Raw genomic sequence first — 23412 nt, 5'->3', positions numbered from 1 at the left:
CTTCGGTGTGACTGCCATTTTGGAGGGATGCTGCTGTAGCGTCAGCCACATAGGCCTAGAGACCAGTCAGCAATCATCTGGCAACCACTGGATCACAAGGGAAAAATGTGTATTTCCACCAACCTAATGATAAGTGGCTGTTTGCAAAGAGGTATATAGGGTACAGGACCAAAGATCTCTGTGATTGCCATTCCCTGGTTTTTATGCTAACCTAAGCTAACCGTCTGTTGGCTGTAGCTTCATATTGATCAGATACACTCGAGTGGTGTCACTTCTGTCATCATGACGACTGAGAAAAAAAGGAAAAAAGCAAGTTGTTTCCTAAAACGTTAAACAATACTTATCTAAAAACGGACACGTTTGCCTTCTCCTGTAAAGCTGCGCAAACCTAAAACTTAAGCTTCATTTTCATTTCTAATACAGGGCCTCACTTATAAACTTCGAGCTTTTAATCTGTTGCATAATAACGACAATCTACCATCAGAAGATCCAGAAAACTAAACTTATAACAGCGAATGTGTTATAAACGAGGCCTCTGAGATCTACATTCAGCAAATTAAATATGTCTCATCAGTATTTACACAATGTTTGGATGGTGCTTCTCCGAGCGATGACAGTCTGTCGTGAAGGCCTCCCATTGGTGCTCCAAGAGGAGGGGCGTTGCTTGTGGATCCAGGTGGGGTGGTGAGCATGCACTGAGTTGTTTATGGTCGTCTGCAACAAGAGGCAAATCTCTGAGATTGTCTTATATCCAGTTTATGTGTAAGTGATATATTTGTTAACCGCCCCCTGGTGGTAGCCATGTGTAAGACAAGCAAAGGAAATTATATTTCGTAAAATGGAAAACAGATTTTTGCACTCACAGGATTATGTTGCTGTTGTGGGTTCAGTTGTTATGAATATCAACACCTCCGGCTCTGATGGAGCTGCAGATCGGGGAGGACAGTGGATGATGTCCGGGCCGGATAGGCTTTGCTGAAAACACAAAAAAGAGAACATCTTGATCCATTGCCTGATTTATCTTTCTCCCAGGGATCCATATTCAGGTCTGTTTTTTTATCCAGTGTTTTATTTTTTGTTTGTTTGTTTCAAGTTTAAACCAGCTCAGATATTTCAATTTTTCTGGTTGAAATATCAACTGGAAAAGCTACTCTCAGAGGGATTGAATCCCTGGCTGCCCTTCCCTGAGTATAGTTCTCCTGGAAGTCACTTCCTGTTAAAGTGGAGTTCTTCCCCACCTCAGTCACCAGGGTATAATCTGTACTATGAAACAGGTTTAACATTGCAGTTTGACTTGGGCTGACTACAATCCCTCTCAGACAAATTGGAAAATTTTGCAAATATTTGAGTCAGATTGTGCTGATAAGCATCTATTTGCAATAGTGTTCTCAACACAAATGGCTGTAATCTGTGTTTTAAAAGCACAGCAACAAAAGGATCAGTGTCCAGGCCACAGAAACAATCCTGCCAATCAGCATGCTTTCAGCAAAACCAATTTAAATTGCTACTCTTTAGCGTAAAGATGGTTATTTAAACATATAGAAGTTATCTAGAAACACTATCACTCATTCGTAAATGTATTTGTGTCCAGGTTCAGCTACGGTGCTGGTGGCAGGTTTCACCCCTGTGTGAACCGGTCTTCTTTGTCCGACAGCTGTCACATGAGCACATCTATCTCAGTGAAATAATAAATGGAAGTAAAACCTCACCGATCTGTGCAGAGTATCCCCTCCTGGCCATGTTCTTGGCCCGCACAGCCTCTTTGATGCGGTCCACCTCCTGCTGGTAGCGCTTGCGGTCCCTCATGGCGTTCTCCTTGGCCTCCTTCAAGGCGTTCTCCAGCGCTTTGACTCGCTCGGCCGTGGCTCGCAGACGCTTCTCCAGCTTGGGCAGTTCGCAGCGAAGGTCTGCGTTGTCCCGGACCAGCTGAGGGCGGCGGCATGAAGTTACTGAGCATTATTTTATCGCACTGTATCTCACAGCGCTCAGCATTTCTGTTTTATAATATTTTTACGGATTCAGCCTCTGTATAGCAACCGTACCTGTTTGTGGACCTTAGTCAGCTGCTCCAAATTGTTCTCCAAGAATGAGATTTTCTGTTTCTGTGCAATGTTGCTGAGTCCCTCCTCACAGTCAAGCTCTGCACTCTTATAATAGAGGAAAATTACACCAAACTACATTAAACGACCAGTCGTATGTGTCAACAGTAAAAAGATCTACCTTCTTAACCCGTGCAGTGAGGTCCTGGACGAAGAGTTTGCGCAGGTTGTGCAGAGTTTGCAGCTCTTTGGCCTGAGTGAACAAGAAGGGAGTGAAAGCTGGAAGTTAGACCCACATAATAGTTCTGGGATTTACATTTTGCCAGAGGGTTCTTCCTTTTTAAAGTGAGTTCTTCCTCCCCACTGTCGCCAAGTATTTGCTCATAGGGAATCATCAGACTGTTGGTTTTTTCCTTTTAATTCAGTTCAGTTGACTTCATTTGTATGTAAATACTCTTAAATTAAATTGAACTGAATTAAAGATGTCATCAGGTTTATTCTACCATCGGCCAAACCTAGGGTGAAACCTGAAAAAGCCATGGTCATGTGAAGTGGGTGTTTTGAACGGCACTTCAGATCAGTGCTTCGTAAGCTCAACACAGCGTTGAAACACCAGTATCCAGCTTCCCATCCCTACTCAGGGTATTCAATTAAATTCTGTTCCATTTATACAGCATCAAATCACAGCCGTTTGAGGCTCGATCACTGAAACTCCCCTTTTTATGTAAATGTAAGAAAAAGAAGTGCACTTTTAAGAAATATGTCCGAACGACTCTTTGGGATGAAGTTGTGAACAGCTGGATCAATGAGATGCACTATACTAACAACATTTCTTTAATCCTCTGACTTGCCTCTATTCTCATTAAATATATTACAAAGCACTGTTTTTGACTTCCAGCAGTTTCTTTGCTTTGCTATGTGACTAAACAGACATCTAAGGTTAGAACAGCTGTGACTTCAAAGGTGAGAGTAGTTATGGGGCCATCACTGAGTCTCACCACAGTCTCCTCCAGACCCTTCAGGTCCTCTCGGGCCTGCTCCCTTTGTTCATTCAGCAGCCTGTACAGAAAACAGAGCAATAATCAAACCATGTGACACTTTTATTGTCTCAAATTAACTCTAAGATGCTTGTGTTCACCTACACGAGCCTCTCCAGCTTTGCATTCTTCTCCTGCTCCTCCGCCTGCAGTTTGTAGTAATCCGACATGAGTCGCTCCTGCTCCAGTAACAGCCCCTGATTTAGACTGAGAGGGAGAAACTGTTTTAATAAATACGCTCTCTAGTTTCAGAAAATGTGGTTTGGAATCGAAGCATGTTTAGTTGGAGGCTCTAAAGTTGCAAATTGAGGCCTTGAAAGTCACTTTCTAGTCATGTTAACTCTTCTTTTGAAGCAGAAGCTGACTTTGAGCCCAGATCTTTGATCGCTTTCAGGCAGCAGCTCCTTGCTCGCACTTGTTCTCTGAGCTGCTTCTTCTCCTCAGTAGTCCCCCTTTGAAGACAACCTGAGTGGAAATCCCTACTCTGAGGGCTGAGGGGAATATTAAAATGGGTATATGTGTGTATCTGCTCATGGCCTTAGCTCGTCTGAAAAGATCAGGATTTGTGTAGAACGGTTTCAAATCTAAAACCTGAGCACATCTGTGGGTTTCCCTGTGATATCTCTCCCCTAATCTCCCATCGTCTCCCCCCTGCTGTGCTGTTACATCCTCAGAGTTGGTTTGTGTGCGTCAGTGTGTGCGTTTGCTGATGTTTTCTCACTCTCTGAGCTCGTCCAGCATCCTCTGTTTGTCTTCGATCTCATCCCGCAGGCGGCTGAGCTGCTTCTGATGAGCCTCCCTGTGGTTCTCCAGCTGCTCCTCCAGCGTTTTCTGAAGACATAAAAACACATTAGAGCTGAGGTTGGCAACATTATTCCCTCAGAGGACACTGAACAGAAACATGACGCACTAAAATAACCCTACGATAATCCCAAATCCATGATCCAAAATACAAGAGCTTCCTGTTAGAAGCTGCTCGTTTTTCTGGGTCAGTCTGGAGCACTTAAATACTGGATAAACCTATGACATGGACTGTGTTAGACTGTATTAGGTCTAACACTTTAAATCAGGCTACTTGGAAGTGTCTCAGCTACTAGTTAGCTAGTTAACAGTAACTAGTAGTTAACTACTAGTAGTTAACTACTAGTTACTGGATCTCCTGCCTTCAATCTGACCTGGAACATGAACAAATATGAACAAATGTCTTGAATCAACCCTCATGTCTTTACGCTTTACTTCCAAGCCGCCAGATTTTCTTTTTTTTCAATTGTTTTTGAGCAATAGTTCTCAGGCTTTCTGAAGCTCTTTCAAAGGTTTTATTTGGACATTGGCTGCTTTTTCACTCATTTGCAGTCCAGTGCTTGTACCTGATCATCTTTAGAAGCATTTTTCCAGCTGCATTTCAGCCAGTGGTGGTGGAGACCTTGTTAAAATTATCAACTATGAAAACAGAGAAGCACCATCAGATTTTGATACACCATGCAAAATCATCTGGAAAGCATATGATTGTCAACAGCTTCATTTTTCAGCGTGACAATGATCTCAAACACATTGTTAATGCAGTAAAAACACACAGTGGAGCACTATCAGTCATGGATCGGCCTCCCCAGAGCCCGGACCTCAACATTACTGAAGCAGTGTGGGATCATGTTGACAGAGAACAGAACAAAAGGCAGAAACATCCAAAGAAGAGCTTTGAATGTCCTTCAATAAGCCCGAAGAACTATTCCTGAAGACGACTTAAAGAAACAACAAGAAAGCTGCCTAACAGAGTTCAGACTGTGCTGAACTCTGTTAGGTTCCAGATTTTAATATTTTGTAAAAATCAAAATCAATTTTGTGCTGTATTTTTTTACCTTGATGTCATCGTCTCCGCCCGCTCTGCCGATGTCCTCCTTCTCCTTTTCCTCGTGCATTTTCTCTAAAGACAGAATAATTGTGCTGTGTCAGAAACTGCAGGCAAATTTACTCACAAAGCTAAACTCTCAAACTTCAAACTATGAGATATTTTACTGAAAGACAATTTAAATCAAGTCTGATGAAACAGACAAAAGACTTCCCACCGGGGGTCAAAACATAGACTCACAGACTCAAACACAACCAAAGACAAACCCTCACCTTCATAGCGTAGTTACTCAGCCCACCCTTTTTGTCAAATTCATCTTAATCGTAAAAAAAAAAACAACCTCTGATGTGCAAGACTATATCACATCCATCGCCTGGATATGTCATAAGGTGACTGTGTTCTTCCACAAAAGCAAAAACCAAAGAAAGTGTAATGATGCTTGGAACGCATGAACACAGTGCACACACAATACACATGTGAAATTTGACTAATGTGGATGCAGGGGTTAAAGACGGCCTCAAAGGTTCAGAATGGCAGTTTAATGCACATTACTGGCAATTATTTCTTATGTGCTGCAGACTGACTGCATGGACACATTTGCTCAGTAATAATAAAATAATAAAATCCCACGGCGCACTTATACCTTCATGTGATGCGTTCATGGTGCAGATGCAAATGAAGTCGTAGTTGTGATACTTCAGTGTCTAGCTAGTGATAGAGCAGCAAATAATAATCATTATCATCATTATCATCATTATTATTATTGAGTAACTATTTTCACCACACAGCACTGATGCACCTGATCATAAGGTCCCCCCGCCTGCCAGATCCCACTTTAGCCCCTGTGGTGATACTCAGACATAATATACTGGCCACTCGTGCTCAGAGCACCCTGCATGTTGTAAGATACAGTGTCGTTAAGTCCTAATCTATGTGATACTCCAGTGATGGATAAAGTTCAAATTAAAGACCTTCCAGTGCTTTCTTTGTGTGTAACTGAGGTATAAAGAAAACCTAAAAAACACACTGATTAAATAATGGTTATTGAATGAGCAACAACTAAAAGGATAAAGTGGTGTCTCATACATTAGAAACATCTTTGTCTTTGTTGTTTTGAGCTTTTCTTTTTTTCGGGGTGGGATGACATGTCAGCTGTGCTCATACTGTATAAACTGTATAAATGAGTCTGGTTTTTAAGAGTCTGTGGAGGTTTCTAGGACCGACCTTGAGCGTGCAGTTTGGCGAGCTCTTCGGTGAGAGCGTCCTGACTCTCCTCCAGCTGCCTTTTCTTCTGCTCCATGTTCTGCATGTAGTCGGTCAGAGACTTTATCTTGGCCTGATGCTGCAGGGACAGCAACACGTGACTGACACTCTACCAAACCCCAGGAGAACTCTGTTAGCGTGACGACGTCAGGTGACGCTTACCTGGGAGATGAGCAGCTGACAGGACGCCAGCTCCTTCTCGTTCGCCTGAATCTTGCGGTGGGCGTCGGCCTGGGCGCTCTCCAGCTGCTTGCTGCGGTTGACCAAAGACTTGACCTCGGACTTCATCTTGCTGATGTAGAGGCGAGCAACGGTAAAGTCCTCCTCCAGCGCCGAGCCGTTCCCCTTCATCTCTGAGCACTGAGAGGGAAGGAGGACGGGCCGGGTTAAAGGGTCATGTGTCTGTTTCGGGTAAGGTTGGTAAGGTTTTTGTCATGTGGACGTGGGTGCTCACCGCAGCCGTCTTGACATCGCTGGTGCCGATGATGGCGCCGATGTCACTGAGGTCTCTCAGCAGAAGGTTGAGGACCTCGGCAGCACGCTTTCTCTGCAGGCCGTTTAGCTCCTGCAGCTGACTCACCTCCCTCTCAAGCACCGACAGCAGCGCCTGAGGATGCCGCCACAAAGACAGCCTGTCAGCATGCCTCTGCATCGCTGCACTTCATGTGTAATCTAGTAGTATTCAGGAAAGTCACGACCCACCGTCTTGTGCTGCAGCTTCTCGGTCAGCTGCGCGTTGGCTTGGTTTCGCTCCTCCACCTCTTGGCTCTTCTGGTCGTAGTTAACTGCCAGCTCCTCCAGGGCCTGAAGCACCTCCTTCACCTCCTCCTTGGCTAGCTCGTTCTCCGTCTGCAGCCGGCACAGCTCCTCCTGGATCTTGTCATAGTCGCGTCGTGTTGACGCCAGCAGCTGCACAGATTTAAAAAAAAAAACACGTGTCAGAGGAAATACGCAGGCATGCTCTATCATTACTATTAACCTGAGCTGGGAGACAAACCTCTTCTTGATCCATCATCTGCTCCTTGAGTTTCTCCGCCAGCTGACTGTGTTGGTTAATTTCGTCATCCTGTCAGCGGCAATAAAATATACAGATTTTCAGGAATTGTTTAAATAACAAGGGCAGTATGTGTACATGTAATCCCTGTGAGCCCAAAGCTCAGGCTTCAGACTGATCGAACACTCTTGGCTCTGTGGTTCATCATATAGGTATATATCAGCTATATGATATATATATAGGCAGGTGGTTCACATATATGGTGAACCACCTGCCATTCAAATCTTTTTTTATGAGGGGCAGCCAATCAGAAGGAAGGGGGAGGAGCTAGAACACTTTGTTCCAGACAGAAGATGAATAAAACCCATCCTGAGATAGCTGTATGTGACATGTTTACAATAAACCAGCTTTAGCCTCGTCCTGTTGCTCACCTTGTCATCCAGCTGTTTGTACAGGTTCCTTACGTCCTCCTCGTACTTCCTCCTCTCGTCACCGGAGACGGAGACACCTCCTCCGGCTGGCAGCAGGTTGTCGATGATGGGAGTGTTGTCGTACGGCTCGCCGCTCCTCTGATCTTTAGAGCTCTGCTGCTCCTCCTCAGGAACGTTCTCCCCTGCGATAGGAACTCACTTGTTAGATATTCTACTCATGCATCCATTATATACACACATGTTAGTGTGACGATGTTTTAAACACTCTGATCGTGCCATATGTTGTGGTATGGTGTCACATCGAGTAGCACCATAGTTGTTACATCATGCCTCAGTGCGTCGCATCATATAATCTTAATTTTGTGGAAGAATTTTTAAAGCACGATAAAAGTGTAAATACTGTAATAAGTGCAATAACTAAGCCTCAGTTTACGCATTTTGAAGTAACAAACCAGATGTTGATGCTCAAGCAGGCTTCATAAATGAAGTGGGAAGAAGGGTTCAACCCTCTGAAAAGAACACAGCAGCATAGCTTAGGGTCTGCAAAGATGCATCTGAACAAACCACAAATTCTTTTGGACGTTAGAGACTAAAGTTTTACTGTAATGCACAAAACCAAATTAATCATCTGCAACGTGCATGTAGGGTAGTAAATCCTGGCAGCAGCCCTTTAACATAAAAGGAACAATTGTTGCCTTGCAGTCAAGATAACACCAGGATACTGTAGTTTATCAAAGTAAATCAGATAAGTTATTATCAGATAATTAAAATAAACCTGATGCATTTCCTGAAACATCAGGTTTGGGGGCTGGCTACGTTTGTAAGCCAGCACACAACTTACTATTATTATTACTATTTTTACAATTCTGATGATTTTCCTTCAGGAGAAAACTGCATCAGTTATACTGACTGAGTGAAATCATGCTGACTTCACCAGTGTTTGTGTGATTATTGATTTTCTAACTGTGGGTTTGGTGATAAAAGCCAGCAGCTAATGAGGAGATGGAGCCGAGGACAGACTGAAGGAGGCGGAGAGCCGCAGGGCAGGAAGCCAGCGGCTGACTCAAACCACAAACACTGTATCAATGTGTGTGTATGTGTGTGTGAGAGCGCTGCATTTACATGTCAGGAGCTTTGGCTGCTGCAGCTGAGCTGATTTGATGCTAAGGAGGGGGAGTGTTATCAGCATCCACAGGGGAATTAAACATTAAAATGCAACAATGGCCACAGAAAGAAAGGGGGAGGAGGGGGGTGAAGGCGGGGAGGCATTAAAGCAAAGAAAGGACTGAGAGGAGGAGGAGGAGTGGTTACTATGCAACAGAAATGGGGGAAAAAGGGCGAGGATGCTGTGAAGGAGACCCTGCAGTCTCAGCAGAGAGGGAGGAAGTGTGGTGGGGAAACACACACAGGCAGCGTGGCGTCCTTCATGGTGGGGTTATGCAGAATCTACAACATTCGGGCAGGACAAGGCGTGAGCCAATCAGACCCCACACATTATCACAGCGGCAGATTAATCTGAGCAGTAATTACATGTGATTTCCAGACGTCACAGACTGAGCATGTGCACACACAGCTACCTAAAAGAGCCTGTGAGGTTAATGACACTCGAGTTTCTCAGGCCGCCGCCCACTTTTTTTTTTTATTTCTGCTTGTTGGCATGCATGGAGACAAAAACATTTTCTGTGTGTGTGTGTCACAGAGAGCATCTGACTCTCAAAGGTCAAAGTCTCCTAAAAACAAAGTAGCAGCTACTAGTACACACCACTACTGCGCTATTTAATCATCAGCAATTCATTTTAATCTCTGATAGCTTTAATAGGGGTTTTTCCTTCTCACTGTCACCAAATGCTTACTCACAGGGTGGGTGTCGTCTGACTGCTGAGGTTTTCTCTGTATTACGTTAGGGTCTTTATCTTACAGAATATAAAGTACCTTAACCCCTTAGCAGTCCAATTAGTCCCCTAAACCATCCAATGTACCGTGGGCGGTACGTCCGACTGCTAACAGGTTAAGGGAACTGTTGTTGTGATTTGTCGCTGTATAAATAAAACTCATTTTAAATGAACGTTCAAACGGTTTTAGAAAAAAGAGAAGGCGAGTTTTACTGGAATATTCGGCGTATCACTGTATAGCAAAGCATTCACAAAGTCTGAACACAGAAAAATCAGCAACTCCTAGATTTTACTATGTGCATTTCACAGTTTGAGCTACAGCGGAAATTTAAATGGTTCATGTAAGATGAGAATTATTTTGTAATTTTACAGCCAAATATGACAAAATGAGTCCAGACAGTCTGTAAGATACTCGGGTGATAAAGTGTCAAAGCTTTTCAACTTTTTGAAGCTGATGATGCTCCAGATTGGAGAGCAACAGCTCCTACAGACCAATCCAATCTCAGGAAAATAGTGTCACCACTCCTCAGGTCCTTCAGACCTCGGTGCACAGAGAAATAAGCAGACGAGCGGTGAACGAGTAGCCACGCTCTGCTAGGTATTCACATGTTAAGATGTAAGGAAAGGAGGCTGCCGATGATGTTCCACTTTGATTGCTTTCTGTGTTGTGAGTCATTACAAAACATCCATCCATTTCCCTCCATTTATCCAGAGTCAGGTCGCAGATTGCGCAGGTCTTTCCAGACGTCCTTTCCTCATCAACACTAGATGAAATATTTAATAACTCCAGTGACTTCTGGGTCTATCGAGGGTCTCTTCCCAGGTGGTACGTCTCCACCAGTTGGATGGGGTGCTCTGATATCCCCTTATTGTGGTTGTTTCTCATGTTGAGACGTCTCAAATAGAACGTGTTGAGCACTTTTTTCCTGCCTGGTGTAAGTTCAGCCTTTAATTTTAAAGTCTGCCCAAAGTCCTTACAGGTCTGGGTAAACCAATCTATCAGGCTTTGGAGGTCCCGCTGTGATACGAAATCATGGCACCTAAAGGATAGTTCAGGAGCGTAGGGAAGGAGATGCCGAACAGCGTCAGCACGAGAACGTAACCTTGCTGGATCTCTAACACTAAGGAGGCAAGGCAGAGGAGCTTCTTCTTCTGTTCTCCACACCTCCTCTGGAGTTCATGAAGGGTCGACGTGCCCAGAAGAACTCCAAAGAGAGGCGTCGAGGAGGCCACCAAACTACCTCTGGGGAGTCCAGCTTGTACCCACAACCCTGTTCTTTTAGTCACTACCCAGAGCTCATGGCCATCGGTGAGGGCTGGACCGTGGATCACTCGCCTGCTAAATCAAAAACTCTCTCTTGGCTCTGTCTTCACCACGACTGTCCATCCCACCCTTCGTGCACCTTCCCATCACACGTTCACAAAGCAGTTGCTGTAAAACTAGGGCCTCTTTATTAGCTTGGTAAACATCTCAGGCTGAGGTCTGTTAATCAGGACTCTGTAATAAGTCCCACCAAGCAGCAACTGTGCAACAGAAGGTGGGTTCCCTTTGAAATATCATTTATTTAAAGGTATAGAAATGAGTGCACAGGAAGCAGAAAGGCAGCACGTTAACTATTCATAACTTACTGTGGAGCTGTACGATACAACAACGATGTATGTTTGTCACAAAAACCCAACATCCCACTGCGTAACCACCGATCAACACTCAGGAGCTCACAGCAGCTGTTTCCTTTAATCAGCCCTTGCAGGCCGCTTTAATCTCACCGTTTCTCCAGCGGTTGAGTTCAGCCTCCAGCCTCTGGATGATGCTCTTCAGGTTCTTGTTCTTCTCCTTCTCCTTCTCGTATTTCTTCTTCCACTCCTCGGCCGTCAGCTCCAGGTTCACAGACACTGTGTTCTTGATGGTCTTCGCTCTGAGCGGACACAGACAGTAAGCATTAGTCTTTTAATTAATCTCATCGTGCCTGATTGTTAGACTTCTTCTCTGGACTCTATTGACAGTTTGTTCCAGCTCATTGAGTTAATATAGTAATCGAATCAAAATACTGAGCTGAACTTTAAGTGTGGTTCATCTTACAGTAATGGACAGGGGTTAGATTGGGATTAAGTTTCAGGCATCAAATTCCACCTTTATGTTCCACATTCATGTAACATCTATTAAAGTGTGTTTGATTCAGCAGCTTAAATCAAAGAAAACTAATAATCTGGTGACTTCTTTGTGATTATTCCTGCTGCACAGCTACACAGGATCTCAGTCTTCCCCTGCCCACCAAATGTCAAGTTAACCCCTGATTACAATGATTAAAAGCAACATTTTCAGGTTTATTTTCCACTACTTAGTTTCTACTTCTTTAAAAACCATCTGCTGAAAACAAGAGCTTACAAAAAAAACCCCACACAGGCAGGAATTTGATCATCTGACCATGCAAGTTTGCAACATTCAGCATGATCAGATGAAAGTAGTCGGAGCATCCAAGAGTTTACGCCTTTTTTCCCTTTTCCCTGCAGGTAAGCATGTTTTTGCTGTCTTAGTGGAAATAAAGCAACACATTTTACAGCTGTTTCTGAGTGTGTTTTCTACCTTTCCACCTAATACAGTCACTTCCACATGCTACATGTGTGAGTCTGCTTTCTCCCAGAGGACCTCCGCCCCTCTCGATCTTTCCTCTCATGATGGAAATCTCCTAATTAATTGAATTTCCTCTTAGCCGAGGGCAGATGGTTGCACAGTAATCAGCCTCTGTGACACTGCTCAGTCTGAACTCACTGATCAAGGCTCAGTGGATTTCAGCTTGATTTTTAAAATAAATGATTACATCGCTGCTGTCGAGGATCTTTACAGACGCGTCACTTTTGTGAAACTGTAACATCTAAAGAAGTGAAGCAGATGAATGAAATGTGCTTCAGAATGAAGTGTGAGGAAAAAACTGTGTAGAAAATAGAAAATGTTCATTATTCTCAGTTTTACATGACGTAAAAACAAGAAGGCGGCAGTGTCGGAGTCTATAAATAAGAATAAACCCAGATGCACAGCGGGAATCTCGGAGCCATCTGTTTGCTAGTTTGCACCAAATGAGTCACCGTGTACCTTCGCAGATGGACTGGATACACTGATACTCTCCCACAAACACAAACAGCAACTCTGTGTTTGATTCAAAACTGACTTTAGCTTTTTCTTTTGTAATTGTTAAGTTTTTTGTTTGCAGAAGTGCAAAAAATTTGTCTTGTAGCTATTTGAGGATCCAGTTTCCTGCTTCGTAACAGCTGTATGTGAGGAAAGGTTTATATAACCTGAGTCAGACTTTCTTGTCATTTTTAAGGTGGTCTCGAGCAACAGTTCTCCAGGCTTTCTGAATGTCTTTGGCTGTTTAAACTCATTTTCAGGCTACATCCACATGTACCCGGGTATTTTTGAAAACGCAGATTTTTCTATGCGTTTGCACCTTTCGTCCACACGTAAACGCCGTTTTTGGTCACTGAAAACTGAGATTTTCCTGCCAGGGTGGAGATTTTCGAAAACTCTGTTTTTGCATTTAGGTGCGGATGAGGAAAACAGAGAACACGCAGGTCAAAGGTGTGCGCCTTTTTTGACGTCACACTGTGCGCCACGTTATTGTTTCGGTGAAATGAATTTCTACAATGGCGTACTTAGACAAAATACTGTTAATTGTACTCTTTGTAGTGTTTACATGCTTACATATACACACAGTTTCTGTCCCTCCACACATAGTACTCAGCTCTGCTTCTATGCGCCATCTTTGTTTACTATTTCCCACCCAGGCTTCTAGACTTCCGATTGGCCAACATTTCTACACAGTTAGGAATATATCGCCACCTGTTGCTTTGGCACATTCCTAGCAGCGTTTTCCGTCGTTTTTGCGTTTACGTGTGGACGGGATTTTTTTTTTTTAAACGAAAACGGAAAATCTCCGTTTTCAAAAATACCCGTGTACGTGTGGACGTAGCCTCAGTCTAATCATAATTTGCTCCAATTTCTTTGGTTGAATCTGTGAAAAATACCAAAGATAACACAGTCTGACAGACATAAACTAGTATTTTTGGATCAACAAGGTGATTCCCAGAGAGCTATTAGCTAAAAACTTGACATATATGAGCAGTGTGTGCAGTGTGGCCTTAAAAAATTTGAGGAAACTGGACAAAAAGTGGGACAAAAAGTATCTGAAAGTATGTGGCGGATGTGGTTCCACTGCATAGGAGTAGTGGTGCAGTGGGTTCGGGGAGCAGTACCAGGGAAGGGGCAGGGTAGTTGGAGGTCTTTGATGAACATAGCTATGAAGGAGGAAACTTTTTTTGTGTTTCTCTTCCTCTGTTAAAAATATGAGGTGGTTGTGGTTACTTCAGATGAAATATATGATGGTACGTAAAATCTTAGCTGTTTAAAGGATGAAAGACTCCTTTTTAAAATTTCTGTTGTTTTTTTATGCATTAATTATGGAAAAAATGGAAAAAAGAAAGTAAAAAACATTGCCCTGAGTACTGAGTACATTAGACAGAAGAGCTCGCAGATACCTCTGTCCAAACATGAGCGTGGACTTGGTCTCGGCCTCGTTGTAGATGGACGGTGAGCAGCAGATGATGATGGTGGTGCGACAGTTCCCTCCCAAAGAGTCCTGCAGGATCCGAGTCATCTTACTGTCTCTGTACGGCACGTGGGTTTTCTGAAGAAAAGAAAATACAGCTGTGCTGAGGTTTTCTAATATTTCATACTTCTTCACTTACATACGAAACAGAAGTGGGATGGACTTACGGTGCCCTCAGCCAGAGCTGAGATGACGTTTCCCAGCGCTGAGAGAGATTTGTTGATGTTCTTTGCCTCGTCCAGCACCGCCCCCTCAGCTCCCGTCTTGCTCACCTGACCAAACAGCGATCGAACAGCTTATCAATCAGCTTTACAGCTCAGGAAAGTCTCGAAGCAAACCCTAACGACACGTTTCTGATCTCGCTTGGACCAACCTTCTCGCTGCCAGCCAGGTCGACCAGGTAGAGCTTCCCAGACAGCTTCTTCTCCGTCTCTACGTTTTCCTGCTTTATGTTGATGAGGAAGATGCTGTGGCTGCGAGAGCTGTGCTCGTTCATGTCTACAAAATTAAGCAAAAAAATCATTACAACTGCAGAAAAGAAACCAGAAAAGGCTTTTTATCTTCTTTTAAGATTTCAGGTGAAATTAAAACATTTAAATCTAGATATTGAGGTGTTTCTGCCTCCTTAAGAAGTTTCAGGAGCTGTGCTAAAATCCTGACTTTTAGGGCTTTGCCGCTAACTTGATGGATATTAAGAGGTTAAAGGACCTTTTGTGTTTATTCTGGGACTCCATACAAATAGTTTTGAACAATTCCCAGCTTCGAACGAAGCAGATTGGCTGCCCCTCGCCTAACTTCCATAAACACAGAACCTGTTGACTTTAAGCGCCACCTCCTCCCACCACCTCAGCCTGCAGGGATGAGCAGAGCGAACGCGTCCATCAACACAAAGGAAGAAGGTCATCATCGACTTCAGGGAGAAACTGCCCCTACCCTCCTCAATCTTAAAGGTGACTGCATGGCGAAGGTTTCCTCTTTCAAATTATGGGGCCTTATATCACTGTGGACCTCTCCTGGTCAGAAGACACAGTTACAGTGCTGAGGAAGGCCCAACAGTGACTCCACCTCCTGTAGAGTTTCTCGGGAGGAACAAACTGGAGGTGAAGCAGCTGCTGATGCTGTACAGCTCCACCACAGAGAGTCTGTGTGGATAGACCAGCTGCTCTACAGTGTGAACCAAAATCTGAGGAATGTCTCAGCAACTTGTCGAATCTATGACGATTCACGACAGCTCTGAAGGCAACAGAAGGTCCCAACATGACACAGGCAAGGTGTATCTAATAAAGTGGTCAGTGAGTGTAGAAATGAATACCAGGAAACCTTTTAAAAATGTGCCGCTTTTGAAGCAGACATATAAAAATACGTACTGGTCACTGCTACATGCCGATTGGATTTGCCCTCATCGATGACGTCCATGACCTCCTCTGGACTGGACACAAAACGCTCAGTGCAGCCCTGAAAAGGAGAATCATGACCTGCAGCAGCCAGTGTGGACATGAGCATCGATTACAGGATAAAGAAAAGACCGAAAAATCGCAGTTTTAAGGGTTTTAGGTGTAGTAAACCTGCACAGACGACTAAAACGGTAACTGAATCATTCGTTCATCTAAAATTAAACATTCGCTGAGTTGAAGCTCCAGCTCAGGCACACGGGGAGATTAAATATATAAACCTCCTCACTTCTTAACAAATGAAAAGCTAAACCTGCAGGATCCTCATGCAGGAAACACATGACTGTGTCACAGCTCTCGCTCAGCTCACAAACCTTCACATAGGGCACTCTGTTCTTGTCTTCGTGGACGGAGAGGTTCGTCTTTGACACTTCAGACAGAAAAAAGATCACAAAAGTCACAGTTTAAGAAAAACAGACTGCTGAGTGCTTCAGATAAACAGCCTCTCTTACCGTCCAGCAGGTCTCGGATCTTGTCCAAGTAGATTTCAAAATAAGAGACCTGCATAGAGAAACGCATCTGTCTCACAAATCTAAAAACTTTTAATTCATTGTCCTGAACATGAATTCATCTTCCTCACTTTGTCAGATTTAAGGTCTTTACTGCACCGTAAACTCAATCATTTACCTTTTATTTCACATTTTTGGGTTGTGTGTGCTTTTCCTTTCACAGACTTTGTTAACAAACATCTCAGAGACGGCCACAGGCTGCAGGTCTCCAGTGCAGCGGCTCACACCTGACATTTAGTTCATTTTTCAGGAGGTAAACTGTGAATGACTCCTGTTCTCACCTTGATGTGGAACTCGAGGTTCTCGTCCATCGAGTAGATGTGGTCGAAGATGTCGCGGGCGATGCGAGGGATGATTCCCATCAGCTGCGGGTCATGCAGTTTGCCCTGAACACAACAACAGTCATGTGTTATACTACAGCGATGCAGTTTTTGCAGTCTTTTTCTCCCTTTGATCATTTTGTGTGTAACATGGCTCTTTAATGCTGCCATATGTTGGGGGTGGTAAATACATTAGAGGGTTTCCTAGGCAACCGGAGCCTGAAACGTCCGCTGGTGACCAACAAATGGTGACTATTTTCTCGTTCTCGTTTCTCTTTCCTCTTAACTCCCCAAACAGCTCCAGCATGTTGCCGTGTTTCTTCCTGTTATAAACGGCGGGTTATTTTTACCCACAGTCCCCAACTGCTTGCTCACAGAGGATGTTGCGATATAAAGCATGTTGAGTTGACTGTTGTCATGACCTTGTGCTATATGATTTAAACTGATTTTCATTGTTATTAGCTGAACAGGCGCGTTGCAAAGAAAGTGCATCCTCTGTCAGTTCTAAGGTTTCACGTAGCAGGACAGTTTACATTTTACTCTAGAATATTTTGGTATCGAGACGAATTCATGGTCGACTCAATGGCTGCAAGGTACCCAGGTCCTGGGGCTGCAAAGCCCAATTTTAATGCCTTTTTAAATGAAGAAATTTAAAAAAGAACATCTGGGTTCAGAAGTGGACTTAAAAGTTTGACTTAAAGAGGGTGAAGCAGAGATCAGATCAGAGAATTAAAACCAGGCTTGAGGATTAGACTCCGAGCTGAAGTTACACTGGTGACATGTCGAAATGACGAAGAGCTCCTCTGACCATTTTCTACTCATTCAATTTCACTCCTTTAAAACACACGTGATGATTAAAGGCTTTTCCAAGATGTTAACCTTACCAGCTTTTGATTCCTTGAATCCTACCCCTCACACAAGCCTGAGTGGGTTTTCTGTTGGCAGTAAGCCTGTTACACAACGCCCGCTGTGCTCTAATCCGCCAACTGTTTGAAAGTTCCAAATAAAAGTCACCGCACGTCTTTACACAAAGGGCTTTAGAGAGTATTTGCTGTCACTTTGATAGTCTTTAGTCACCTTTATGTAAAAAAAGCTGTAACTTCAAAGGAATGAAACCCCTCTGCAGCTGACATCTGGTCACTAGGGTTTAAGAGCACACATGATCTAATGAGCGTCTCACCTCCATGGTGTGGGTCTTCCCGGAGGACGTCTGCCCGTAGGCGAAGATGGTCCCATTGTAGCCGCCCAGCACATCTGGAGTAGCACAAAGACACAAGGGTGCAACAACACAGTCAGACACAGTCAGACACAGTCAGACACAGTCCAGCCTGCTTCTCCGTAAATGAGCACTAAATCTTCACAGTTATAAACACTAGCGCATCCATCTACTGATGCTACCTGCAGAAATTTTTCAGAGGTTATACTAGAAACCAGTAACTGTACGCTGGGTTGAAGGACATTTCAACTCCTAAAATGCATCTAGAGGAGAGAGGAGGCTGGAAGAGAAGGACGCACAGGTGTGTCCTGTGCAGGAGTGCTTTTACCTTCAGTGTATAGGAGGTGTGGCGTGATCAGGATGGACAGGATTAGAAATGATCAGGGGGACAGCTCGGGGTTTGGAGACAAAGTTAGAGAGGTAAGGGAAGGTTTGAGCATGTGCAGAAGAGGGACAACCCATATGATAGACGAAGGATGTTAAAGATGGAGCTGCCAGGCAGGAATGGAAGAAGAAAATTCATGGATTCGTGGCATACAGCTGGAACATATAAACCCTGGTGCGAGGAGACATTTTTAAATAGCTGGCCTATGAATACAACTCTAACATATTACATGTACATATGCATACAATATCTAATAGTAATGATGTCGTTTTACTGCCTAAAAATGAATGTCAGCCCCCCAAAACTCCAGCATCAGCCCTGCTGCTCCGGGAAACACTCATTTCCATGGCTCCATTATGTAAAGCAACAATGAAAAAGGATGAAGAGCAGATTAAGTTTGTGTGCAGATGTTCGATAGATGACGGTTACATAAAGAGCTATGCTTCCTCAGTTTAGAGCTTCTTACCTTTCACTATCTGCTTGGCACACTGGTCGTACACTTGCTCCTGCGTCGTGTTGGGAGGCAGCACGCGGTCGAACACGTACGGTTTGCCCTGATTCACAATGACAAAGACAAAAACACACAGCGACAGGCTTCAGAGTCATCGCAGCACCGAACACAGCTGTTCCCAGTCGCCTGTGATATTTAAAACATGATTCACCAAACTGTATCAATAATGCAGATATACTGTTAGAAATAACCAGATAAGGGGGTTTGGCACGAAGATTCAAACACTCTGGGAAAAGGATGCAAACATGGATACAAAGACCGCCGACTTGTTTTGCTTTATTTTGAATTCTTTGTGACCCACCAGTCACTTCATTAGGTACACTCGTTTAACTGCTCGTTAGCTCAAATATTTAAGAGTCTCTGATGAGTCTCAATTTCTGCTGCAGCATTGAGATGGTAGGGTGACACTCTGAAAGCATGGATCCAACCTGCCATTGTATCAGCGCTTCACACCGCCGATGGTGGCGTAATGGTGTGGGCGGATATTTTCTTGGCACACTTTTGCACGATGTTTCCAACAACATGTTGAATCTGTGCCATGAAGAATTAAAGCAGCTCTTAAGGAAAAACGAGGAAGGTGTACCTAATAAAGTGTCTGTTGAGTGAATGAGTTTGGGCTTCTTTTGAGGTTTTATTGTCGTTCCTGGTGTCGTTGGATTTCTGGGTTCCTGTGTTCTATGCTTTCTTTACCGTAGCCTTTATTTCCTGCATCACGTCTTTGAATCGAGTGGTGATTTTTCACTTTTGGATCTCGTGTTTCTGTCAATAAGCTTCCACAGTGTTTCCCCAGCTGTTCCTCCCTGAGTCTTCCTCTCATTTATATACTTATACATATATATAAGCATATACTCCAATCAAAATGCTGATGGAGTTAATTCTATACCTGCTGCAAAGGACAAAGAAACTGAACTTCTCCAGTTTATGGACAAAAAAAGATGGTACTTGTAGCTGCCTCATTAGAGGATGTTTCTGTGGACATGCGTGATTGGTTGCTTTGGATTTTGGATTCAGAGCTTTAACCTATCAGTTTTCATCCTCTCTCTCTTTATGGGATGGGTGAAGCTGGGCCAGAAATCTCTACCATTTCTTCAAAATGCTCCAGTAACTGCCATCCATCATTCATCCAGCTCCTGACTCCTGCTCTAAGGGGAAAAGCCTCATTCCCGCTGCAAAAACGCCACCCTCAGCACTTGGAGGCAGCGGCAGCAGCACTCCGAGCCCCCAAAATACAGCAGAGAAACCCCTGACACAGACAGTATCCGGGTGTGTTTGTTGGTAATGTGCTTCTGCTCTGCTGATTGATGGCACGAGGCGGCGGTGCGCAAGTTTGTCCTGACAGAGGAGAAAGTGTTGCTGGGCGATTAAAGCAACTGCACGGATAACGGAGGGCTGCTGATGGAGGTGACACATCTTCGTCTTCAGTCACCCTCTCTCTGCAGCAGATTTTACAGAAAAATTCACCTTTTTTTTAAGATGGTAGGGTCACAGAGAAAGCACAAATCTGATGTAATCTGATGTAAAAAGAAAAACTATCCATTTATGTACAAATAAATAAGAATGAGGTACCATGAGGTACAGGCTCATTAAGAATAAAAAGAACACGTTTTCAGAGGTCCTGTACAAAATAAACGCGGGCGTTACTGAAGCGTCAGAGCATCAGGTGATTGAGGTCGGATCCTTTTAATAAGAGATCTGAACTGTTCAAAAATATTGAGGGAACACATGATCATCACAGCATGACTCGCAGTCAGTTAAACTCCAGGGATACCACTGTGCCTTTTTAGGAAGCAGAAACCAGTGTGGGTCCATTTCAGCAGTGACAGCAGGTGCAATGGAGAGACCGATTCACCCCAGGTTGCACAGGTTGTCCAGCTCCTCCACCGAAGAGTTTTTGAACCAGTCTCCAGAGTGTGGAGGTCAGACGGACAGTGCTGAAGAAGCAAGGGGAGCGCTGCCAGAGCCCTACGAAATGACCCCCACCTTGCTCCTCGACTACGTGTTTCAACCACAAACTGTCGGAAACAGACTCTGTGAGGGTAGCGCGAGGCCCTGACATCCTGTAGTGGGACGTGTGCTCACAGCCCAGCGTCGTGCAGCTCCAATGAACGAGCAGGTCCACCTGTGAGACCTTTAGAAATGAGAGCAGACTCATACTGAGCACGTGCGACAGACGTGGAGATGCCTGCAACACCATGCAGCAGGACCGGTTTGGCAGTGGGTCAGTGACCTTCATCACCTGCATGAGGTTAGGTTGTGACACTAATTCACCCTGCCACTAATGAAGTAATTGTTCTGTAATTAAATGGAATTTCAGTGTATTTTATTTATAATTATTATGCAATTACATTTACCTACAAATACTTAAAGGTGATAATTATTCTGTAATTACCGCGTTATTCTCTGGCAATTTAACAGAAATGCCAACACTATTTGCCCCCCTTATATCATAAGTATGCTGTACTTTTTGAGGGGCAGGCCATATCATGCATATTATACTATATATTATATTACACAGTACTTACATTCACTTAAAAGTACTTACATTTACAAATTACTCATGCAGTACTTAAATAGACTCAAAAGTAAAAATGACTGATGCGAAAATTACATTCACTTAAAAGTACCAAAAATTACTTACGCAGCATTTAAAAGAACTTAACATTACTCACATAGTACTAAATTTACTTAGTTGTTCCTGTAAAAACCTGATACACATGTATTCTAATGTGCCTACCTTTAAATATTGTCTGTAAATAAAATTATACTATAATTTCTAATAACATACTGAATCACACACTTAGCAGCAGGCTGTATTATAAAGTGGCTTTTGAAGGAGGCAGTGTCTATGCTGGCTTACGTCTGGCTATATATACAGTATAGGCCTATCAACATGTAGGACCAGTAGACTCCCAGCTGTCACTGGTCTTTTAAATACCTCACTATGTATTTATTTGTGTGTGATTTCTGCTGACTGTATAACAAATAAAAATATCCTTGACTGTCTGCAGAGGAGGGCCATAAAGTCCCCCACATGCACCCACATCAGGCCTAATACTGGTGCAGTAGGCCTAGGATTCCTACTGATGGGTGTAGGCACTTCCCATAGAGCTGAATCCAACTGAGAACCACTGAGATGTTACATATGAGTGCATCAGACAGTTTTGATCAGTTATAATAACATAAGTAACATCATACAGGTGTAAAGAGGCAGTCTTTATAGTAAGTAAATATTTCCAAGCTGCTGTAACGCTCCTCTGTACCACCAAAGACTTACTGCGTATTTGGCATTAGGTAGAGGTGGATGGATCGATCCATATATCGACAGTATCGATACCAACGCTAGTATTGGCGCCAGATCGATACTAGCGCAATAGGATGCTCCTCTGTTGCTTCTATCTTCTAAGTTCAGTATGAAGCCTACTGATTCATATTAAATTATTTATACATATTTTTTGTGAAAACGAAACAAAAAAACCCAAAAAACCTCAAATATGCACTATGAAAAATGTCTTAACCTTTTTTATTTCTAGTTTTTTATAGCCCGTAGTACATATAGTACAAAATGTTTAAGTTAAAACAGTATCGATATTAGTATCGGTAATATCGATCACAACGAAATTTGCAGTATGGCTCAGCACTCGTGTTAAATCACTGGGCGCGCACACATACACAGGTAAACAGCATTGAGGTGACAGCAGTGTGTGCAGACTTGCCGTTATGACCACGGTGTCGTCCTCTTTGAACTTGGGGATGTATTTGTCTCCTCGGGTAATTTCGGCCTCGTTCAGGGGCCTGAAGCGGCACATCACTCTCACCCCGCACTCCGCAGCGTCTGCCATGGCTTCTGCTGCTCCTACCAATGTTTACACCGCCCCCTCTGTCCGGTGGTGCCCAAAGGGAGGTTTAGGGACCTCCAGTGGGGCCTGGTCGGTTTAGTCTCTGTAGCTAGTCGAGAATTTTCCTGTTCTAAAGGAGTGTCACATCTGTGTTCAGAGGAATTCAGCAGTAGGAAAGTTCCTCCAGCTTTTTAGCCGATGCGCAGGGCGTCCTTCATCTGAGCCTCCTCCGCTGCGCCATGGCCAAAGCGGACAAACCGCAGTGCTGCGTCTCGGATTGGAGCTCGGACTGCGGTGGAGCTTACAGGCCTCCTCGCCCCGCGGCTGTGGCATCGACAGCCGCGCGGAAACGTGGCGTTTTTACTAGGTTGTCAACGGCGGAGGAGGACTGAGCGGGGAGCTGTCCGCTCTGCAGAGACACCGAGTCCGGGGAGGGTGTGCGCGCACACAGCCGCATCGTCTTTTACCGGTGATCGGGGCGCGCGCTCGCACGATTTCGCGGCGCGTGCCTTCACCTCACATCAGCACCACCATCACTGAGTTAGTCACATGCACGAGCACTCAACCTGCTCTATATGAATCTTCATGTTTCTTCATATTTAAATCAACAGTTTATTGTATTTTTTTAAATATACAGTACAAATAAGTGTTAAATCCTATATTTTAGGCAAATTAGAATATTTAATAACTTTTCTTTTTGTTATCTATCTGCATCTTTGGAAATGTAAACATTTTAGCTGCAAATAACACTGGCTAATCATTAGCTTAAGTTACAGTTTAGATATAGAAAGAAGGGCCTTACGCTAACTGTATACATATTAATCCTTTATAAGCTAATATAGATGTAGAATAAAGGTAAACCAACAATTTGGTCCTCTAAAAAGAACTTATTTAAAAAAAATAGTAATTTCTTTCCCAACTGGCCGGTGTCGGTTCAACAAGCATCTAAAGTAATCCCAGTTTAGCTAACATTAGCCTTACACAGATGATAAAAATCAGACTTGAGAAAGCAACCTTTCCTACCTAGCTAGATAATCATTACCTCAACTTTACATTTTTAATAAATATATGTTGATAC

General features: G+C 43.7%; 1 protein-coding gene across 1 annotated transcript; it reads right to left on the bottom strand.

Moving 5' to 3' along the window:
- Positions 1–6: 6 nt before the first annotated feature.
- Positions 7–22855, bottom strand: LOC102200773 (kinesin heavy chain isoform 5C). Its single transcript, XM_005738668.1, has 26 exons — positions 22212–22855; positions 18454–18541; positions 17567–17640; positions 16348–16452; positions 16010–16058; positions 15872–15927; positions 15474–15561; positions 14480–14604; positions 14274–14378; positions 14036–14184; positions 11270–11418; positions 7611–7792; positions 7183–7251; positions 6888–7094; positions 6640–6792; positions 6348–6545; positions 6147–6264; positions 4933–4997; positions 3798–3907; positions 3182–3283; positions 3038–3098; positions 2221–2292; positions 2043–2147; positions 1710–1926; positions 864–975; positions 7–714 (listed from the first exon to the last, which is right to left on the bottom strand). The coding sequence occupies exons 1-25, from the start codon at positions 22335–22337 to the stop codon at positions 887–889; spliced, it is 2862 nt and encodes a 953-aa protein (XP_005738725.1). The 5' UTR covers positions 22338–22855; the 3' UTR covers positions 7–714; positions 864–886.
- Between the last annotated feature and the right edge of the window lie 557 nt (positions 22856–23412).

The sequence above is a fragment of the Pundamilia nyererei genome, unplaced genomic scaffold (genome assembly GCF_000239375.1).
Source record: "Pundamilia nyererei isolate P.nyererei 1_Seehausen unplaced genomic scaffold, PunNye1.0 scaffold00085, whole genome shotgun sequence".
NCBI classification, from domain to species: domain Eukaryota; kingdom Metazoa; phylum Chordata; class Actinopteri; order Cichliformes; family Cichlidae; genus Pundamilia; species Pundamilia nyererei.
The sequence above is the reverse complement of the archived record's forward strand: the minus strand, read 5'-3'. Positions and strand labels throughout refer to the sequence as shown.

Coding starts and splice junctions, on each gene's coding strand:
- LOC102200773 (XM_005738668.1), bottom strand. CDS start 22,337: ATGGCAGACGCTGCGGAGTGCGGGGTGAGAGTGATGTGCCGCTTCAGG. Junction 14,379..14,479: donor ACCTGGCTGGCAGCGAGAAG/GTTGGTCCAAGC, acceptor CTGTTTGGTCAG/GTGAGCAAGACGGGAGCTGA. Junction 1,927..2,042: donor TGACTAAGGTCCACAAACAG/GTACGGTTGCTA, acceptor CGCCGCCCTCAG/CTGGTCCGGGACAACGCAGA.